The sequence below is a fragment of the Rhinoraja longicauda genome, chromosome 37, assembly GCF_053455715.1.
Source record: "Rhinoraja longicauda isolate Sanriku21f chromosome 37, sRhiLon1.1, whole genome shotgun sequence".
NCBI lineage: Eukaryota > Metazoa > Chordata > Chondrichthyes > Rajiformes > Arhynchobatidae > Rhinoraja > Rhinoraja longicauda.
In genome coordinates this window covers 1,366,940-1,387,084 of record NC_135989.1, presented here as the reverse complement: position 1 = coordinate 1,387,084, position 20,145 = coordinate 1,366,940, and the positions used below count along the sequence as shown (strand labels likewise).

The 20,145-nt window shown below is 47.0% G+C and overlaps 1 protein-coding gene across 1 annotated transcript in view; it reads right to left on the bottom strand.

Moving 5' to 3' along the window:
* The window catches only part of LOC144610662 (adhesion G protein-coupled receptor E3-like), a gene marked incomplete at its 5' end in the record, with an annotated part of 92,805 nt that overhangs the window by 9,302 nt on the left and 63,358 nt on the right, over positions 1-20,145 (bottom strand). Inside the window, 4 exons of the mRNA XM_078429531.1 lie at positions 1,644-1,864; positions 3,250-3,450; positions 14,450-14,614; positions 17,883-18,067. Coding sequence (XP_078285657.1) covers positions 1,644-1,864; positions 3,250-3,450; positions 14,450-14,614; positions 17,883-18,067 — 772 coding nt within the window. The remainder of the gene's footprint in view (positions 1-1,643; positions 1,865-3,249; positions 3,451-14,449; positions 14,615-17,882; positions 18,068-20,145) is intronic.

The following is a 20,145-nucleotide window of genomic DNA, read 5'->3' as shown; positions in this document are numbered from 1 at the left end:
GGCCCCTTGTTCTGGACTCCCCCAACATTGGGAACATGATTCCTGCCTCTAACGTGTCCAACCCCTTAATAATCTTATATGTTTCGATAAGATCTCCTCTCATCCTTCTAAATTCCAGTGTATACTAGCCTAGTCATTCCAGTCGCTGAGAGGGGAAAGATTTAATAGGAACCTGAGGGGTGATTTTTTCACAGAGAGGGTGGTATAGAATGGCCTGCCAGAGGGGATAGTTGAGACAGGTACTGTAACAAAATCTAAAAGACATTTGGACAGGTGCATGGACAGGAGAGATGTTCCAAACATGGGCAGGTTGCACTCGTGTAGATGGGGCACCTTGGTTGTCATGGGGTAGTTGGGCTGAAGGGCCTGTTTCTCTGCCGTACGACCCTATGACTCTAATATTGATGCCCTAGAATATCAATGCACCCCTCCTGAATCTCAACATCACCCATGTCCTTCCTCTCGGGGAAAGCTAATGTTAAGTACACATTAAGGACCTTGTGCACTGCTCTTCAGCAGAAATTCCCACCTTTGTCCTGGAGTGGACCTACCGTTTTCCAAGTGACCCTTTCTCCTGACATACAAAATGCCAGGGAACTCTCCTCGACCTTATTTGCCAAGCCCCCTTTACTCCTCCTAATTTCTTGTTTGTGTTTTCCTGATTTCTTCGTATTCCTCAAGAACCATGACTGATTTGTTTCCTTTCGTGGTGAGCCAAAGGTCCCATTTCTGTGCTGCACATCTGACTTGAAGATACAAATACGTGGGTGTATCAGCTGGGTTTCTCTATCCAAGGAAGAGAACACTTCTGATGTACTGAGTGAAATGTAGGTTCACCAGTGTGATGCCTGGAGTGAGACCAGCAGACTGGGCCTATACTCTCCAGAGTTCAGAAGAGTTGGATGAAATCCCATTAACATATGTGAAATTCCTATGGTGGTAGAATAGATGCAAGGATAGTATTTCTCCTGGCTGTGGTGTCTGCAACTAGGGACCATAATTAGAGTGGTTAATGGAACTGTTGCCTCAGTTCAGAAACCTGGGCTCGATCCCGACTTTGGGTGATGCATATGTGGAGTTTGCACGTTCCACCTCAATCCACGCCAATTCCCTCTGAGTGCTGCAGTCCCCATCAACATCCCAAACATGTGTAGTTTGATAGGGAGCTGTAAATGATCCCATGAATGATACCATGGAACATGGAACAGTACAATTCCAGAATGGGACTTGGGGATCTGGAGCAGTTGATGGAAACTTGGGAGGAGAAAGAGCGATCAGTGTAGGATTGGGATAAAAGGCTGCTTGATGGGATGAAGGGCCTGTTCCCATGTTCCATGGGGAGATGGGAAGAAATAGCTTCACTCAGTGAGTGGTGAACCTTTGGAATCCTCTCCCCAAGTGGGTTTTGCAGGCTCAGTTGCTGAATGTTTTCAGACAGAGATGGATATCAAAGAAATGGGGAAAATGGGGTCAGTGCAAAAAAACAGTCTCGAGGTTGTAGGTTGGTCATGGTCCAACTGAATGTTAGCACGGGTGCAAGGGTTCGAACGGCCTCCTCCGGCAACCATGTTTATTCCTGTCACAGAAACTCAATGTACCTGAGTGCAATATCTGCAAAGGAATCCACAGTTTTCCATACTTACTACTTCTCAGTTCCATATCCCTGGGAAAACACGGCTGCTGAGATGCCAACGGTAATCAGGGGGCAGCCGTAGCCAAACAAGTACATGTACGTTGGTCTCAGACTCTTTGCATTGAAGACTTTCACTAGCATGAGGTAAAGCTGCACACCTTCCAGAAGCATCCAGGAAAAACAGGCCAGGAAGAAATAATGCAGGAATCCAGCGATAACCGCACAAAGAGTCTGGAAATGATGAAAGAGCCACAAGGGATTAATGAGCCTGGGCTGTGCTGCACAGGGGGGTACACTGGCTGGTTCTCTGGGTTGATGCACTGGGCCAGTGCGCTGAGTCAGCATATTGGGTCTGTAACAGGCTGTTACTAAGCCTGTACACTAGGTCAGTACACTGGATCAGTGCACTGGGCCAGTACACTAGGCCAGTACACTGGATCAGTGCACTGGGCCAGTACACTAGGTCAGTACACTGGATCAGTGCACTGGGCCAGTACACTAGGTCAGTACACTGGATCAGTGCACTGGGCCAGTACACTAGGTCAGTACACTGGATCAGTACACTGGGACAGTACACTGGATCAGTACACTGGGACAGTACACTAGGTCAGTACACTGGATCAGTGCACTGGGCTGGTACACTAGGTCAATACATTGGATCAGTGCACTGGGCCAGTACAATAGGTCAGTACACTGAATCAGTGCACTGGGACAGTACACTACATCAGTACACTGGATCAGTGGATTGGGCCAGTACACTAGGTCAGTACACTGGGACAGAACACTACATCAGTACACTGGATCAGTGCACTGGGCCAGTACACTAGGTCAGTACACTGGATCAGAGCACTGGGACAGTTCACTAGGTCAGTACACTGGGCCAGTACACTAGGTCAGTACACTTTGACAGTACACTAGGCCAGTACACTAGGTCAGTGCACTAGGTCAGTGCACTAGGACAGTACACTAGGTCAGTACATTGGATCAGTGGATTGGGCCAGTACACTAGGCCAGTACACTTGGTTGGTTGTACACTGCAGTTTCAGTTTAGTTTATTGTCACGTGAGCCGATGTACAGTGAAAGGCTTTTGTTGCATGCTCACCACCAGACAATACATGATTACAATTGAATCGGTACAACCTGAGCCATTCACAGTGTACAGATACATGATAAGGGATAATGCATTGGAACGAAGATAGACACAAAAAGCTGGAGTAACTCGGAGGGACAGGCAGCATCTCACGAGAGAAGGAATGGGTGACGTATCGGGTCAAGACCCTTCTTCAGACTGGTCTCAACCCAAAACGTCACCCATTCCTTCTCTCCAGAGAAGCTGCCCGTCCCACTGAGTTACTCCAGCTTTTTGTATCTATCTTCGGTTTAAACCAGCATCTGCAGTTCCTTCCTACACACGAATGCATTGATACATTGGGTTATACACTGGATGAAGCACTGGATTATACACTGGGCCAGTACAGTGTCGGGGCCAAACAGCAGCATGTGTTGAGCATAGTCATGAACAGTGATGTGGCTCACTGCCCACCTGGTCTTGTGCACGGTGGCCCAATCCTGCGTGAGATCACTGGGAGAAGTGGACACCATTATCTTCACCTACCCTGTATTCGGTCTTGTCCACTCCAACGATGAACAGCAGTTCTGCCAAAAAGAGGCTGATGCACAGGTGAGTGTGGATGGTGGTCCTGATACTTTTAAGGGCCCGACACAGGGTGAAGGTGAGGACTGACATCGCGAGGCATACCAGAGAGACAGGAACGCCGACCAGGGTGATCAGACGCAGATTGTGAGCATCATTCCCCTGAGGAGAAAAGAGCCATTCTAAATGACAGCAATGTTCGAGGCATTCAGATAGGCACATGAACAGTGGGGATGGCTGGTTACAGACAACCTGAGGGGGACGTGTGGTTTAAATTGGTATCACGATCGGCACCGACTTTGTGGCTGCAGGATCTGTTTCTGCACTATTTTATATAATATTTTCATTCATTCCATTCATACAAATTTCATCCTTGAAACCATACCTGAAAAATAGCCACGGTTAACAGAATAAGAATGAATGAATCTTTTCCTGGCTGGAAGTCTGCAACTCGGGTGCATTCATGTCAGTTCTTGGATTAGGCTAGTTAGAATTTATATTGAAGACCTGGGGGAGAGGAATCAGTTTGCCGATAAGATTATAATAGTTTTTAGTTTGTTTAGGCATATAGCATGGAAACAGGCCCTTCGGTCAGCTGAGTCCGCGCCGACCAGCAATCCCTGCACATTAATACTATCCTACACATACTAGCGACAATTTACACTTATACCAAGTATATAAACCCAAGCCAATTATCCTGCAAACCTGTACATCTTTGGAGTGTGGGAGGAAACCGAAGATCTCGGAGAAAACCCACGAGGTCACGCGGAGAATGTACAAACCCCTGAACAGACTGCACCCTTAGTCAGGATCGAACCCGCATCTCTGGCACTGAAAGCGCCCTAAGGCAGCAACTCTACCACTGCGCCACCATGGCACAGATTAAAGAAGATGCTAAATTATGCTTGGACTCTGCAGCAGGCGAGACTCCAGGATGGTGTGTTCCCTCCCTAGTGCCAGCGTCCAGGACATCTCAGAGCGGCTGCACAGTATCCTCAAGAGCGAGGGGGAGCAGCCGGAGGTTGTTGTGCATGTTGGCACAAATGATATCGCTCGGATGAGGAAGGAGGTTCTGCTACAAGAATTTACGGAATTGTCCAGAAGACTGAAAAGCAGAACCTACAGGGTAGTGATCTCAGGATTGCCTCCAGTACCTCATGCTGGTGAAGGTAAGAATAGGAAGATAGGGGGAATGAATGTGTGGCTGGGGAGTTGGTGCAGGGGGCAGGGATTCAGATATCTGCATCATTGAGATCTCTTCTGGGGCAGGGGTGACCTGTATAAAAGGGATGGGTTGCACCTACACTGGAGGGGACCAACATCCTAGCGGGAAGGTTTGCTAACGTTACACGGGAGGGTTTAAACTAGATTGGCAGGGGGTGGGATCTCATGCGGGACCCAGGCACGTCAGAGGCTGGAAGTAAGTATGGAGGGTGGTGTGGAAGGTGAGTGGACAGAATAGGCAGGTGAAAGGTGGAGAGCGAGGAAGGAGGGTTGGTTTAAACTGCACATATTTTAATGCAAGGGCCTGACGGGCAAGGCAGGTGAGCTTAGGGCGTGGATAGGTACGAGTGACTGGGATGTTATAGCCATGACTGAAACCTGGTTAAGGGACGGGCAGGACTGGCAGCTCAATGTTCCGGGGTACAGGAGCCTCAGGAGAGGCAGGGGTGAGGGGAAAAGAGAAGGTGTTTGCATTGTTGGTTAAGGAGGATGTCACGGCTGTGTTCAGAGGTGACATTACGGACGGTTCGTCTAGTGAGGCCATATGGGTGGAGCTGAGGCACAAGAAAGGGATATCACAAAATGCTGGAGTAACTCAGCAGGTCAGGCAGCATCTAGGAGAGAGGGAATGGGGGACATTTCGGGTTGAGACCCTTCTTCAGACTGAAAGGGATGGTCACCTTGTTGGGGGTGTGCTACAGATCCCCGAATAGTCAACGGGAAATAGAAGAACAAATGTGCTGGGAGATTGCAGAGAGCTGCAGGTCAAATAATGTTGTTGTAGTAGGGGATTTTAACTTTCCCAATATAGACTGGGAAAATCATAGCACGAAGGGTTTAGATGGGGTGCAAATCCTCAAAAGTGGTCAGGAGAGATTTCTTGAGCAGTATGTGGAGGGCAACGCTGGATCTAGTATTGGGAGATTGGGAAGGACAAGTTAATGAAGTGTGTGTGGAGGAGCCTTTTGGGATCAGTGACCACAGTCCGATTAGGTTTAAGATAGTTATGGATATGGACAGAAATGGTCCACATGTTAAAATGCTCAACTGGGGTAAGGCCAACTCTGAGGGTATGAGAGAAGGTCTCGCTCAAGTTGACTGGAGCAGGTTATTTGAGGGGAAAGGAGCAACGGACAAGTGGGATGTTTTTTAAAGTGTACTGAAGAAAGCTCAGGATATGTACATCCTGAACCAGGGGCCACAGTCTAAGAATAAAGAGGAGGCCATTTAAAACTGAGGTGAGAAAAAACCCATTTCACCCAGAGAGTTGTGAATTAGTGGAATTCTCTGCAACAGAAGGCAGGAGGCCAATTCACTGGATGAATATAAAAGAGAGTTAGATACAGCTCTAGGGGCTAGTGGAATCAAGGGATATGGGGAAAAGGCAGGCACAGGTTACTGATTGTGGATGATCAGCCATGATCACAATGAATGGTGGTTCTGGCTCGAAGGGCCAAATGGCTTCCTCCTGCACCTATTTTCTATATGTTCTATGTTCTATGTCCCCACTAGAGTGAAGGGCAAAGGAAGCTTGGCTGACAAGGGAAATTGAGACGTTGGTCAAAACCGATGCATGGGACAGGTATAAGCAGCTGGGATCAAGTGCATCCCTGGAGGAGTTTCGGGAGCTAAGTCCTCAATGAGTATCTCTCCTCTGTATATACCGAGGAGAAAGACAGTTGGACAGAGGAAATTGGAGCAGTCACTGGAAGTTGTTTGTGAGCAGTCAGGATTACTGTCGAAGTACTGAAGGTACTGTCGTGTTTGAAGGTCGACAAATCTCCAGGGCCTGATCAGACATATCCAAGGACATTGTGAAAAACTAGAGAGGAAATTTACGAGTCGTCCTTAAATACAAGGGAGGTGCCGGAAGACTGGAGGGTGGCAAATGTTGTGCCCCTTTTCAAGAAGGGTTGCAGGGAAAATGTTGGGAACGATAGGCCGGTGAGCTTAAAATCTGTAGTTGGTAAGTTACTGGAGAGTATTCTGAGGGATAGGATATACAGGCATTTGGATGGGCAAGGGCTGATTGGGGACAGTCATCATGGTTTTGTATGTGGGAGGTCGTGTCTCACAAATCTGATTGATTTTTTTGAAGATGTGACCATAAAGGTTGATGAGGGCAGAGCTGTAGATGTTGTGTACATGGACTTCAGTAAGGCGTTTGACAAGGTTCCGCATGGTAGGCTGCTCTGGCAGGTTAGGTCGCATGGGATTCAAGGAGAGATAGCTGAATGGATAGCAAATTGGAAGGAAGCAGAGGGTAATGGTGGAAGGTTGCTTCTCAGACTGGATGCCTGGGACTAGTGGTGTGCCTCAGGGTTCGGTGCTGGGTCCCTTATTGTTTGTCATCTACATCAATGATTTGGATGAGAACATACAGGGCAAGATTAGAAAGTTTGCTGATGATACAAAGTCTTTGAGTGCAGAGCAAAGCAGGGTTATACATCCTATAGAAAGGACAGGCAGGTGGGAAGAGGCGGTGCGGTAGTTCTGCTGGTGAGGGATGAAATTCAGTCCCTTGTGAGGGGTGACATGGGAACTGACGAGGTAGAGTCACTGTGGATTGAGTTGAGGAATTGTAAAGGCAAGAAGACACTAATTGGTGTTATCTACAGACCCCCAAATAGTAGCCCGGATGTAGGGTGTAAGATGCAGCAGGAGTTAAAACTGGCATGTAAGAAAGGAATCAAGGGATATGGGGAGAAGGCAGGCACGGGTTACTGATTGTGGACGATCAGCCATGATCACAATGAATGGTGGTGTTGGCTCGAAGGGCCAAATGGCCTCCTCCTGCTATTGTCTATGTTTCTATGTTTCTGTTTAAGAATCACTTAAGGAGTGGTCCCAGAAGACTGGAAAATTCCAAATGTTACTCTGCTGTTCAAGAAGGCAGCGAAGCAAACGAGGGGAAACTATAGGCCGACTACTCGCCTGAATTCAATGGTTGTTAAGATTTTAGAGGCAAAGAGTGGGAATTAAGGGGGCTTCTCTGGTTGGCTGCCAGAGACTAACGGAGTTCCGCAGGGGTCGTTGTTGGGGCCGCTACACTTTGCATTGTATATTAATGATTTGGATGAGGGAATTGAAGGCTTTGTGGCCAAGTTTGTGGATGATACGAAGATGGTTGGAGGGGGAGGTAGTGTCAGGGAAGTGAGGATTCTGCAGAAGGTCTTGGATAGGTTGAGAGAGTGGCCAAAGAAGTGGTTGAGGGAATACAGCATAGCAAAGTGTGCAGGCATGCACTTTGGTAGTAGGAATGAAAGTGTGAACTATTTTCTAGATGGGCAGAGGATTCAGAAATCGGAGGTGCAGAGGGACTTGGGAGTACTGGAGCAGAATTCCCAAAAGGTTAATTTGCATGCTGAATTGGTAGTAAGGAAAGCAAATGCAATGTTCGCATTTATATACAGAGAATTAGAATATAAAAATAGGGATGTAATGCTAAGGCTTTATGAGGCACTGGTCAGAGTATTGTGAGCAGTTTTGTGTCCCTTGTCTGAGGAGGGATGTGCTGCCATTGGGGGGTCAGAGGTTTATGAGAATGATCCCGGGGATAATTGGCTAAACGTATGATGACAAGCACTGGACATGTTCTCGCTGGAGTTTAGGATTACTTTATTGTCATGCGTTCCAAGGTATAGTGAAAAGCTCGTTGCGTGCTAACCAGTCAGCTGAAAGACAACACATGATTACAATAACGCTATCTACAGTGTACAAATACATAATAAAGGGAATAATGTGAATAATGTTTAGTGCAAGATAAAGTCCAATAAAATCCAATCAAAGATAGTCTGAGGGTCTCCAATGAGGTAGATCGTGGCTCTGGACTACTCTAGTAGTTGGTAAGATGGTTCAATTGCCTGATCACCGAACCATCCTACTAACAACGAGACAGCAGTCCTGAGGTATTATCTCGGATGAGGGGGACTTTGAAAGATCGAATAGTGGTCCGGTTCGAGTGGATGTGGAGAAGATGTTTCCATGAGTTGGAGAGTCTAGGACCAGAGAGCACAGCCTCAGAATAAAGGGATGTACCTTTACAAAGGAGATGAGGTGGAATTTCTTTTGTCAGAGGGTAGTGAATCTGTGTAATTTATTGCCACTTTAAAGCAGTTTGCCACTTTAAAGCGGGTATTTTTAAAGCGGAGATTGGCAGATTGTTGATTAGATACCAGAGGTCATAGGGTGAAGGCAGTACAATGGGGTTGAGATGGAAAGATAGTTCAGCTTTGATTGAATGGCACGGTAGACTTGATAGGTCAAATGGCCTAATTCTGCTTCAATGACTTATAAACATAAGAACATTGCAATGTGGGAGGAAACCAGAGCACTCAGAGGAATCCCCTTGTGGTCACAGGGAGAATGTGCAAGCACGTTTGCCGTTTTGAGCCCCATATCTGAGGGAGGATGTGCTGGCATTGGAGACGGTCCAGAAGATGTTTACGAGATTGATCCTAGGAATGATTGGGTTAACATATGATGAGCGTTTGACGGCACTGGGCCTGTACTTGCTGAATTTTAGAACGATGTGGGGAAACCTCATTGAAACATCCCAAATAGTGAAAGGCTTGGATAGAATGAATGTGGAAAGGGTGCTTCCACTAGTGGGAGAGTCTAGGACCAGAGGCCACAGCCTCAATAAAAGGACGTACCTTTAGAAAGGACATGAGCAGGAATTTGTTTAGTCAGAGGGTGGTGAATCTGTGGAATTCATTGCCACAGAAGGCTGTGGAAGCCAAGTCAATGGATATTTTTAAGGCAGAGATTGACAGATTCTTGATTACTAAGGGTGTCAGGGATTATGGGAAGAAGGCAGGAGAAAAGTGTTGAGAGGGAAAACAGATCAGCCATGATTGAATGGCGGAGTAGACTTAATGGGCAGAATGGCCTCATTGTGTTCCTAGAACCTATGAACCTCACAGACAGCACCCTAGGTCAGGACTGAAGCAAGGTTTCTGGCACTATTCCTGACACAGCTTGACCAGTTGTGCCATGTGTATTAGTGTACTCACTATCCACCACCCCAGGCACCAACCACTCTCTGTGTAGAACAACTTGCCCTGCACATCTCTTTCAAACTTTGCCCCTCTCACCTCTAGAGCTATGACCTGTAGTATTTGATATTTCCATCCTGGGGAAAAGCTTCCGACTGCCTGCACTATCTATGCCACTCAGTACTTTTGTACACATCTACCAGGTCTCCCTGCATCCTATGACATTCCAGAGAAAACAGTCGCAGTCGGTCCACCCTCTCTCCCTGTAGCTAATACCCCTTCATCCAGACATCATTCAGGTAAACCTTGGTACCCTTTCCAAATCCTCCACATCATTCCTGTGATGGAGCAAACGGAATTGCATGCTAATATTCCAAATATGGCCTGACCAAAGCTCCATAATGATGCATCGTGACTTCCTGACTTATTTACTCCATGCTATGACCAACGAAGGCAAGCACAACATATCCTTCTTTACCACTCTATCAACTTATGTCGCCACTTTAGGGATTTGGACCCCAAGATCCCTCTGCACATCTATGCTGTTAAGATATCACAAAAAGCTGGAGTAACTCAGCGGGTCAGGCAGCATCTCAGGAGAGAAGGAATGGGTGACGTTTTGGGTCGAGACCCTTCTTCAGACTGATGTCAGGGGAGGGGGCGGGACAAAGAAAGGATGTAGTTGGAGACAGGAAGACTGGGAGAACTGGGAAGGGGGAGGGGAACTCCAGCTTTTTGTTTAAGAAAATAACTGCAGATGCTGGTACAAATCGAAAGTATTTATTCGCAAAATGCTGGAGTAACTCAGCAGGTCAGTCTGAAGCAGGGTCTCGACCCGAAACGTCACCCATTCCTTCTCTCCCGAGATGCTGCCTGACCTGCTGAGTTATTCCAGCATTTTGTGAATAAATACCAGCTTTTTGTTTAGTTACTCCAGCTTTTTGTGATACCTTCTATTTGTACCAGCATCTGTAGTTATTTTCCAACACTCTATGCTGTTAAGGGTCAGAACATTAATTACATATTTTCCATGTACTTTCGACACCCCAAAGCACATATGCTCTCATTAAACTCCATCTGCAATTTTGCTGCCCATTTTTGCAGCTGATCTATCTCCCACTGTATACTACAATATCCTTCCTCATAGTCTGTGACCCCACAATCTTGGTGTCTTTACAGTTTAGAGATACAGGCCCATCGACTCCACGTATATAGATCATCCTATATACTCACACTTTCTTATGCACCAGGGAGAATTTCCAATTTTTACCGAAGCTAGTTAACTTAAACCTGATTGTCTTTGGGGGGTTTGAATCCGATGGAAACCGGAGCACTTGGAGAAAACCCACAGGTCACAGGTTACTGTGTTTTTGACAAACCTACTAACCAACCAACCTATGTTTACGTCCAAATCATTTATGTATATCGCAAACACCAGGGCGGCAGGGTAGTGGCCTTACAGCGTAGGTAGAGTTGCTGTGTTACAGTGCTCGCAGTCCTGGAGTGCTAGGTTGGAACCTGACTACAGGTGCTGTCTGTACGGAGTTTGTACGTTCTCCCCGTGACCTGTGTGGGTTTTCTCCAGGATCTTCGGTTTCCTCCCACACTCCAAAGACGTGCAGGTAAGTAGGTTATTGGCTTGGTAAATGTAAAACAAATCCCTAGTGTGTGTAGGATAGTGTTAATGTGTGGGGATCACTAGTCTGTGGGACCCTGTGGGCCAAAGGGCCTGCTTCCTCACTGCATCTCTAAACTAAACTATAAACTAAACACTAAATGTCCCAGCACTGTTCCCTGTGGAACACTATTGGTCACAGATCTACACCCTGAATATCGTCCTCTCCCACAACCCTCTGTCTCCCATCAGTAAACCAGTTAAACCCCTTCCTGCCTGTCCTTCCTTGAAGATTTACTGGTCATAACCACTATCTTCCCATCACTCCTTGCTGATCCTCTGCCCTGGTTACCACAGCTGTGCACAGTTTTTGCTTCCTTTATTTAAAAATGACCCAGTGGTATTAGAGAAAGTCCAATAAATAGTTAATGGGTATCATGCAGGAAAGAACTGGAGATGCTGGTTGACACTAAAGATCGACACAAAATGCTGGAGTCACATCGTACCCTTCCATGTCTTTGTCTCCCTCTCCTCTGACTCTCATTCTCAGGGTCACAAACCAGAACGACACTCATTCCTTCTCTCCAGAGATCCTGCCTGTCCCCGCTGAGTTACTCCAGAATTTTGTGTCTATCTAAAGAGTTAATGGGATTGGTTCTCTGAGAGTGTTGTTTTATTATAAGCAGCTTGAATCTGCAGAAATTGAATCTGTATTGGGTGGAGTTTAGAAGAATGGCAGCTGATCGAATTGAAAGGTTCATTATCCTCAGGGCATGACAGGCAGCCATTGAGATGTTCCATCTGTGGGGAGATATGAATAAGGAGACATAACTACATGACAGGGGGTACCACTTACAGCTAAGTTGCATGAAATATCTTCTCACAGAGGGTGGTGAATTCCCGGAATTCCCTGTGGTGAATTCCCTGGAGAGAAAGGCAGGATTGGCAGCTCAGTGTGTCCAGGGGACAAATGCTCCAGAGCTGATAGAGACGCAGATAAGAGAGGACTGGCGGGGGAGTTGCCTTTTTGATCAGAGAGATAACTACAGTGCTTAGAGAGGGTATTCGAGGGACATCATTTAGTGAGGCTATCTGGGTAAAACTTAGAAACAGGAAGGGAATGATCACTTTGATAGAACAGTGTTATAGGCCGAGAGTCAATGGGAATTAGTGGAGATGTCTTCTTCTTGCATATGGCGTGCACAGCCTAAAGTTGTAGGCCAAGGGTAGACATCCAGGCCAGGGCAGCATCAGTTGCTGGGTGGATGGCCTTGATGCCAGTGGAGATGTGTCGGGAGATTGCAGATGGCTGTAAAAATAATAGGATTGTATTGGTGGGAGATTCCAACTTCCTTAAATGACTGGGTTTCCCATGGTATCAAAGGTCTGGACAGTATTGAATTGGTTAAAGCTGTCAAAGAAAGCCCTGTATGCGGCCAAAGGAGAGGAAAAAACACTGGACTTCCTCTCAGGGAACAAGGTCAGTGGCTGAAGTTTCAGTAGTGGTGGGGACGGAGGGGAGACTTTTGGGACCATACTTCTAGTAGTTTTAAAGTAGTTGTGTACGACAACCTCAAAGTTAAGGTCCTAAATTGGGGCAAGGTCATTTCAAAGCCATGAGGTGATAACTTGCAGAGGTCAAGGGGAGAATCTGTTTGCAGGTAAGGTGACAACTGGCAAGTGGGAGGCTTCCAAATATGAGAGAGCAAGAGTACAGGGGCAGCATGTTCCTGTTAGGGTGAAGGGCAAGGCTTGTGGCCAATCCCCCACCCCATCTTTATGGTTTATCATGATACAGCTGTGTGCGTCAATGTGAGATCACAAATGGAACACTCTATGCAGTTCTGGTTGCCAGCTGCAGGAAGGATGTCACTATGCTGGAAAGGGTGCAGAAGAGATTCCCCAGGATGTTGCCTGGACTTGTTGGCTTGAGATATAGGGAGAGGTTTGAGAGGCTGGGACTTTTTTCTTTGGAGTGTCGGAGGCTGAGGGGTGACCTTCGTGGCTCAGTCTTTATCCTAATGTAGAGAATACTAAAACTAGAGGGCATAGGCATAAGTTGAGAGGGGAGAGGTTTAAGAGGATCCTCTGAGGCAGCTTTTTCACTGAAGTGGGAGTCAGTATCTGGAACGAGCTGTCAGAGAAAGCAATAGAAGTGGATACAGTTAGGATTTCCAAAAGGGTTTTGGACACATATAAGGATAGGAAGGGTTTAGGAGTGCTGGGGGCCATATTTAGCGAAATGGGACTAGCGCAAATACCAACCTGGTTGGCAGGGACAATGTAGGCCGAGCAGCCAGTTTCCATGTTGTCTTGCTGTATCACTCTATCACAAAGGTTCATGGAGCCATACAGGATGGAAATAGGAACCCCGGGCCAACTGGTCAATGCTGACCATGTTGCCTAACTGAGCTGGGCCCATTTGCCTGTGTTTGCCCACATCCCTCCAAACCTCTCCTATCCAAGTACCTGTACATTAAGTAGCGTAATTGTTTTCTCTGGCAGCCTGTTCCATAAGCACACCATTGCCCTTCCTGTCTCATTTCAATCTGTCCCTCCCCCCTTAAACCTGTGCCTTTAGGTTTAGACTCCCCTACCCTGGGGAACAGTCTGTGGCTATTCACCTTAACGACAGCCCTCACAATTTTAGATACCTCAGCCTCCTACCCTGGTGGATAATTGTCCTGGCCTATCCTGTCTACTTATGTCAAAGTCATGGATATACTAGAGAGAAGGTGTTTGTAAGATTGGGGAGTTCAGGGTGCTGGGGATGTGACTCAGGGAAGGAGCCGAGGCTGAGGGGAGATTAGCCATGATCGCAGTGGGTGTTGGGCAGGCTCGAGGGGCAAGGTGGCCTTCTGTTTACATTTCCTCGTGCATTTCTCACGGGCTGAAGGAATTGCAAAGGGAATGTTTCTGGAGCATCTTTCCCTTTATTGACCCGTGCTTCCTCTGGCAGGAGGATTGGTGGGTGGGCTTGTGGTCTGCCAGCTTCCTGGTTATCATGGTGCAAGTATCATCAGATGGCAGGCAGTTGGTGAACCAGCTTGCCCCTTCAGTGGTCCCTGTTTGAGGTTGATTCTGGCCTTGTTTATCGTCTACACTTGAATCATGAGCAAATGAGCAGAAGGTGCCACGGCGTGTTTCATTTATTCCTCCATGGACAGGGTCCAAGGACAACTCTGCCCCCTGCCTGCAGCCGCGCTGTCTTGTCACGTCGCCTCCAAATGTTGACCTTCCACAGCTCCCGAGTGGCATGGCCAACCTCCCAGCCCACCCCACCACCACACTTCCCACTCACAACCCTGGTCCTTCTGGACTGTACCTCGACTTCAACCAGGGCCATGAGCACAGCAAAGCTTGTCAGGTGCGTACAGCTGCACACTGTGTATGTCGCTTTGAACTCGACCAATTGGCAGCCTTGTGTGGACCAGCTGAGGGCTGAGCTGTTCCAGAAGACACACTTTGCTCTTTTATCATTAGCACCAAGCTGGTGAGAGAGAAAAAAATATTTAAGAATACCACTTAAGATAACCATCTACACGAGACATTAGGAACTGCAGATTCTAGGTTACTTAAAACAACAGGAAGTGCTGGATAAACTCAAAGGGCCAGGCAGCATCTCTGGGGAACATGGATAGGTGATATTTCAGGTCGGAACCCTTAGAGTCAGAGACATACTGTTTGGAAACAGGCCCTTGGTCTAACAAGCCCATGACGTGCAAGGTGTTCCATCTACGCTAGTCCCACCTGCCCATGTTTGGCTCCAAATCCCTCTGAACCATTCCTATCCATGTACCTGTCCAAATGCCTTATAAAAGCTGTTCTAGTAGCTGCCTCAACTACCTCCTCTGGCGGCTCTTTCCATATACCATCATTCTCTGTGTGGAAATATTGCCCTTCAGTTTCCTTTACATTTTTTCCTATCACCTTAGACTTATTTCATCTGGTTCTTGATTTCCCTACTCTGGGAAAAGACTTTGTGCATCCACCCGATTTATTCCCCTTAAGATCTGATGCACCTGTCTAAGATCACTCCTCAGCCTCCTGCATTTATCCAATCTATTCCCTCATCTTACACACCTCTATAAGATCACCCCTCATATTCCTACGTGCCAAGGAATAAAGTTCTAGCCTGCCCACCTCTCCCTATAGTTCAGGCCTTCTAGACTCTAGCAACATCCTTGTAAATCTTCTCTAATATCAGGATGACCAAAACGAAACACAATATTCCAAATGCAGCCTCACCAACATTTTATACAACTGTAGCATAACATCCCAACATCTATACTCAATACACTGATCGATGAAGGCCAATGAATCTAAAACCTTCACCACCCCCTATCTACCTATGATGTTATTTTCAGAGAACTGTGCATCTATACTCCTGAGATCCCTTTGTTCAGCCCTAGCATTCATTGAAAAGGTCCTGCACTAAATTAGCTTCCCAAAATTCTACTCATCTCATTTATCTGCATTGAACTCCATTAGTAATTAACTTCTAATTACAGAGGGGGTACAGAGGAGATTTACTAGAATGTTGCCTGGGTTTCAGCACTTAGGCTACAGAGAGAGGTTGAACAGGTTGGGTCTTTATTCTTTGGAGCGTAGAAGGTTGAGGGGGGACTTGATAGAGGTTTTTAAAATTTTGAGAGGGACGGACAGAGTTGACGTGGGTAGGCTTTTCCCTTTGAGAGTGGGGAAGATTCCAACAAGGGGACATAGCTTCAGAATTGAGGGACAAAGGTTTAGGGGTAACATGAGGGGGAACTTCTTTACTCAGAGGGTTGTGGCTATATGGAATGGGCTTCCGGTGGAAGTGGTGGAGGCTGGCTCGATTTTATTATTTAAGAGTAAATTGGATAGGTATATGGATAGGAGGGGATTGGAGGGTTATGGTCTGAGTGCAGGTAGATGAGACTAGGTCAGGGAGAATGGTCGGCGTGGACTGGTAGGGCCGGACAGGCCTGTTTCCATGCTGTAGTTGTTGTTATATGTTCAGCCCACGTGCCCAACTGAACACGATGCTGCTGTAATTTTTGCTAACTTTCTTCACTGACTACAATACTCCTGCACCTATTTTCTATGTTTCTATGTTTCAATGTTTCTATATAATACCCCTCACTTTAGTATCATCTGCAAACTTACTTATCATGCTACCTCACTTTTATAAGTTTCTTTATTGAAAGGGTGCTGAGAAGATTCACCAGGATATTGTCTGGGATGAAGTTTCAGCTCTGAAAGACAGGAGAGGCTACGTGTGATTTTTCTTGTTATGGAACATCACAGAGGTACTATGATTTATGAGAGGTATTTCTCGTGTATGCTGCAGGAAACTACGAAAGATGAAAATGGAGAACTTTGATCAGGTAAAAGTTAAAGATCTGAGGGGAACCATTTTCAGAGAGTGGCACACACTGCTCGAGAGAGTGGCAGGAGCAGAGTCACTGATGCATTTAATAAGTAGAGATAGACACAAATTGTCGGAGTAACTCAGCATTGCTAGGCAGCATCTCTGGAGAAAATGCACAGGTGATGTTTTGGATCAGGACCCTTCTTCAGACCGATTGTGGTAGGGTGAGTAGGGAAAAACCGGTAAGCAAAAAAATCAGGGACAGCAACAGCTGATTATAGGCTAGAGACAGGTCTGAACACAAGAGGGATACATAGTTTTGAACTGCAGGGCTGGTTAATGGACCTTTAGTGGAGTAAGTGGGGGGGGGGGGGGGCTTGAAGAAGGGGAAGGGGGAGTGAGTCATAGAGTCATAGAGTCCTACAGCACAGAAAGAGGCCCTTCGGCCCATCGTGTCCGTGCCACCCGTTACCAAACACAGTCTAATTTTAATCCCATTTTCCCGCATTTGGACCGTAGCCCTGAATGTTGTAGCATTTCAAGTGCCCATCCAAATGCCTCTTAAATGTTGTGAGTGTTCCCGCCTCCACCACCACCCCAGGCAGTGAGTTCCAGACTCCAACCACCCTCTGGGTGAAAAAGTTATTTCTCACATCCCCCCGAAACCTCCCTCCCCTTACCCTGTATCTATGTCCCCTCGTTGTTGAACCTTCCACCAGTGGAAGAAGTTCCCCTCCATCTACCTTATCTATGCCCCTCATGATCTTGTACACCTCGATCATGTCAATAGACAATAGACAATAGACAATAGGTGCAGGAGTAGGCCATTCAGCCCTTCGAGCCAGCACCGCCATTCAATGCGATCATGGCTGGTCACTCTCAATCAGTACCCCGTTCCTGCCTTCTCCCCATACCCCCTCACTCCGCTATCCTTAAGAGCTCTATCCAGCTCTCTCTTGAAAGCATCCAACGAACTGGCCTCCACTGCCTTCTGAGGCAGAGAATTCCACACCTTCACCACTCTCTGACTGAAAAAGTTCTTCCTCATCTCCGTTCTAAATGGCCTACCCCTTATTCTTAAACTGTGGCCCCTTGTTCTGGACTCCCCCAACATTGGGAACATGTTTCCTGCCTCTAATGTGTCCAATCCCCTAATTATCTTATATGTTTCAATAAGATCCCCCCTCATCCTTCTAAATTCCAGAAGGACAAGGGCACAGGTTTCCCTCCATGACTCATCCACACCCTGCTATTCCTCCTACATTACTGAGTCTAAATCATGGAATTACAAACAATATTGGGAAATATTACCTCCTCCATCTCCACAGATTCTGACTGACCTGCTGAATATCTCCAGCACTTTCTAATGTTATTTCAGATTCCCAGCTGGTGCTCCTGAACAAACCTTCTTGTTGTCGAAGGTGAGAGTGATTGGTTCCAGGAGGTGGCTCCTGTCTGTGTTTGTTACTGCAGCAGTAACAACTTCCGAGATCAGCCCCAGCTTGCCTTCATTCTCACTGCCTTCCAAAAGGTTCGGTTCCATAAGGGAGTCCAGATGTTTGTAGGAGATAAGGACAACGGCAGCAACATCTGTACAAAGGAAATGTTAAACATTGAGCGCTTACAATCATCGCCATGGCAACAGGCAGACATCAAGTGTGATTCAGGAGCAGAGACACAAAGATTAATTTCCTAGTCATTGTGAGCAATCACGGAATACAATCCTTCAGGTGGATCCTTATCTTTTTGACTTTGGAGAAATGTATTTGTTTGTCAGTTAAATGTGATCAGAGGTGAGTGCAGGCTGATGATTGGTTCATGGCAGCTCCCTTGCCTTCCTTCAGTTGCATTCTGGGTGTGTCACGTGACCAGGGGCAGCAGCGTGGGGCTGAATGGATGCAGCAGCTCATGTGATGAAACAGTGCAGAGTGTGAGGAGCCAGAGCTGTGACTGGAGGACCACAGGAGTCGGAGAAGATGAAGCAAACGTTTCTAGTTGGCAAGCCAGCAAATGGAATAACCTGTCTGAATGTTTCCATTCAATATACAACATGTGGCATTTACCCCGATCATAATCCAGTGCTGAGCTGATGGAACCTGCTCAATACTTGGGGGTGGATTTACTGTAGATGTGGATAGCATTCGATGTGCTCTCCTTAATGTCTGGGATTCAACTGGCTTCAAAACCTGGAACAGGATGATTTTGCTCTCGGGATTCAGGATTGGGCTCCAACAACCTCTCAGGACTGGTGATGATCATTGTGATGTTGTTTTCCATTGCCCCTTCCTGTGTGAATCTATTGCACCAAAATGTAAATACACAAGAAACAGAAGGAGGAGTAGGCCATTTAGCCCACATGTCTACTCCACCATTCACCAATACTGTCCTGATTTGATTTTTGAGTTAGAGATACAGCGCGGAAACAGGCCCTTCGGCCCACCGAGTCCGCGCCGCCCAGCAATCCCCGCACATTAACACTATCCAACACACACTAGGGACAATTTTTACATTTACCCAGTCAATTAACCTACATACCTGTACGTCTTTGGAGTGTGGGAGGAAACCGAAGATCTCGGAAAAGACCCACGCATGTCCTTTACCTCAGAGCCACTGACCTGCACCGGCCCAGAATCATTATGTAATTCCCGGGTATTGGCTAGAGAGACCCATGTTGGGGAACTGGAGAAGCAAGTGGATGACCTCAGGTTTGTCCAAGAAACTGAGTCGTTCCTCGACAAGTCCTACAGTGAGATTGTTACACCGAAGGTACAGGAAGAGAGAAGGTGGGTGACGGTGAGAAAGGGAAGGAAACTTGGAGTGCAAAGGTCCCCGGGTGTTGAGCCTCTTGAGAACAGGTTCACCCACTTGGAAGCTGTTGGGGAAGAAGACGTTGCCGCACTGAGTGGCAGACTGGCCTGCCAAGCAAAAAGTGCTGTTGACCCAAAACCAAAGAGGCCGACGTCAGGCAACGCCGTGGTAGTAGGAGACTACATTGTGAGAGGTACGGACAGGGGTTTCTGCGGCAACAGGCGGGATTCGAGGATGGTGTGCTGCCTCCCTCCAGGATATCATGGACAGAGTGCAGGAAATCCTCAAGGGCGAAGGTGAACAGCTGTAAGTGGTAGTGCATGTTGGCACAAACGATGTGGGAAAGAAGGGGATGAATATTCTGCAGCGTGACTGTAGAGAGCTCGTAAAAATGCTGAAAAGCAGGACCTCCAGTACGGTTATCTCCGGTTTGCTTCCAGTTCCTCGTGCTGGCGAGAGCAGGAACAGGGAGATGCAGGTCCTGAATGTGTGGTTGAGGAACTGGTGCAGGGAGTTAGATTCTTAGATCACTGGGATCTGTTTATGGGGTAAGGAGGAATTGTACAAAAGGGATGGATGGCACCTTAACAGGTGGGGGACCAGCATTCTGGCAGGCAGGTTTGCCACTGCTACACGGGTGGTTTAAAACTAAATAGGGGGGGGGGGCTGTCAAATGGGATAGTCAAAGATGGAGTTAAAGGGAAAGAGAGGAAAGTGAAAGTTAATGATCCCAGAATTAACGGGAAAGAAAGGCGTGCTAGGTTTACTAGGTTAATTCCCGGAATGGCGGGACTGTCATATGTTGAAAGACTGGAGCGACTAGGCTTGTATACACTGGAATTTAGAAGGATGAGAGGAGA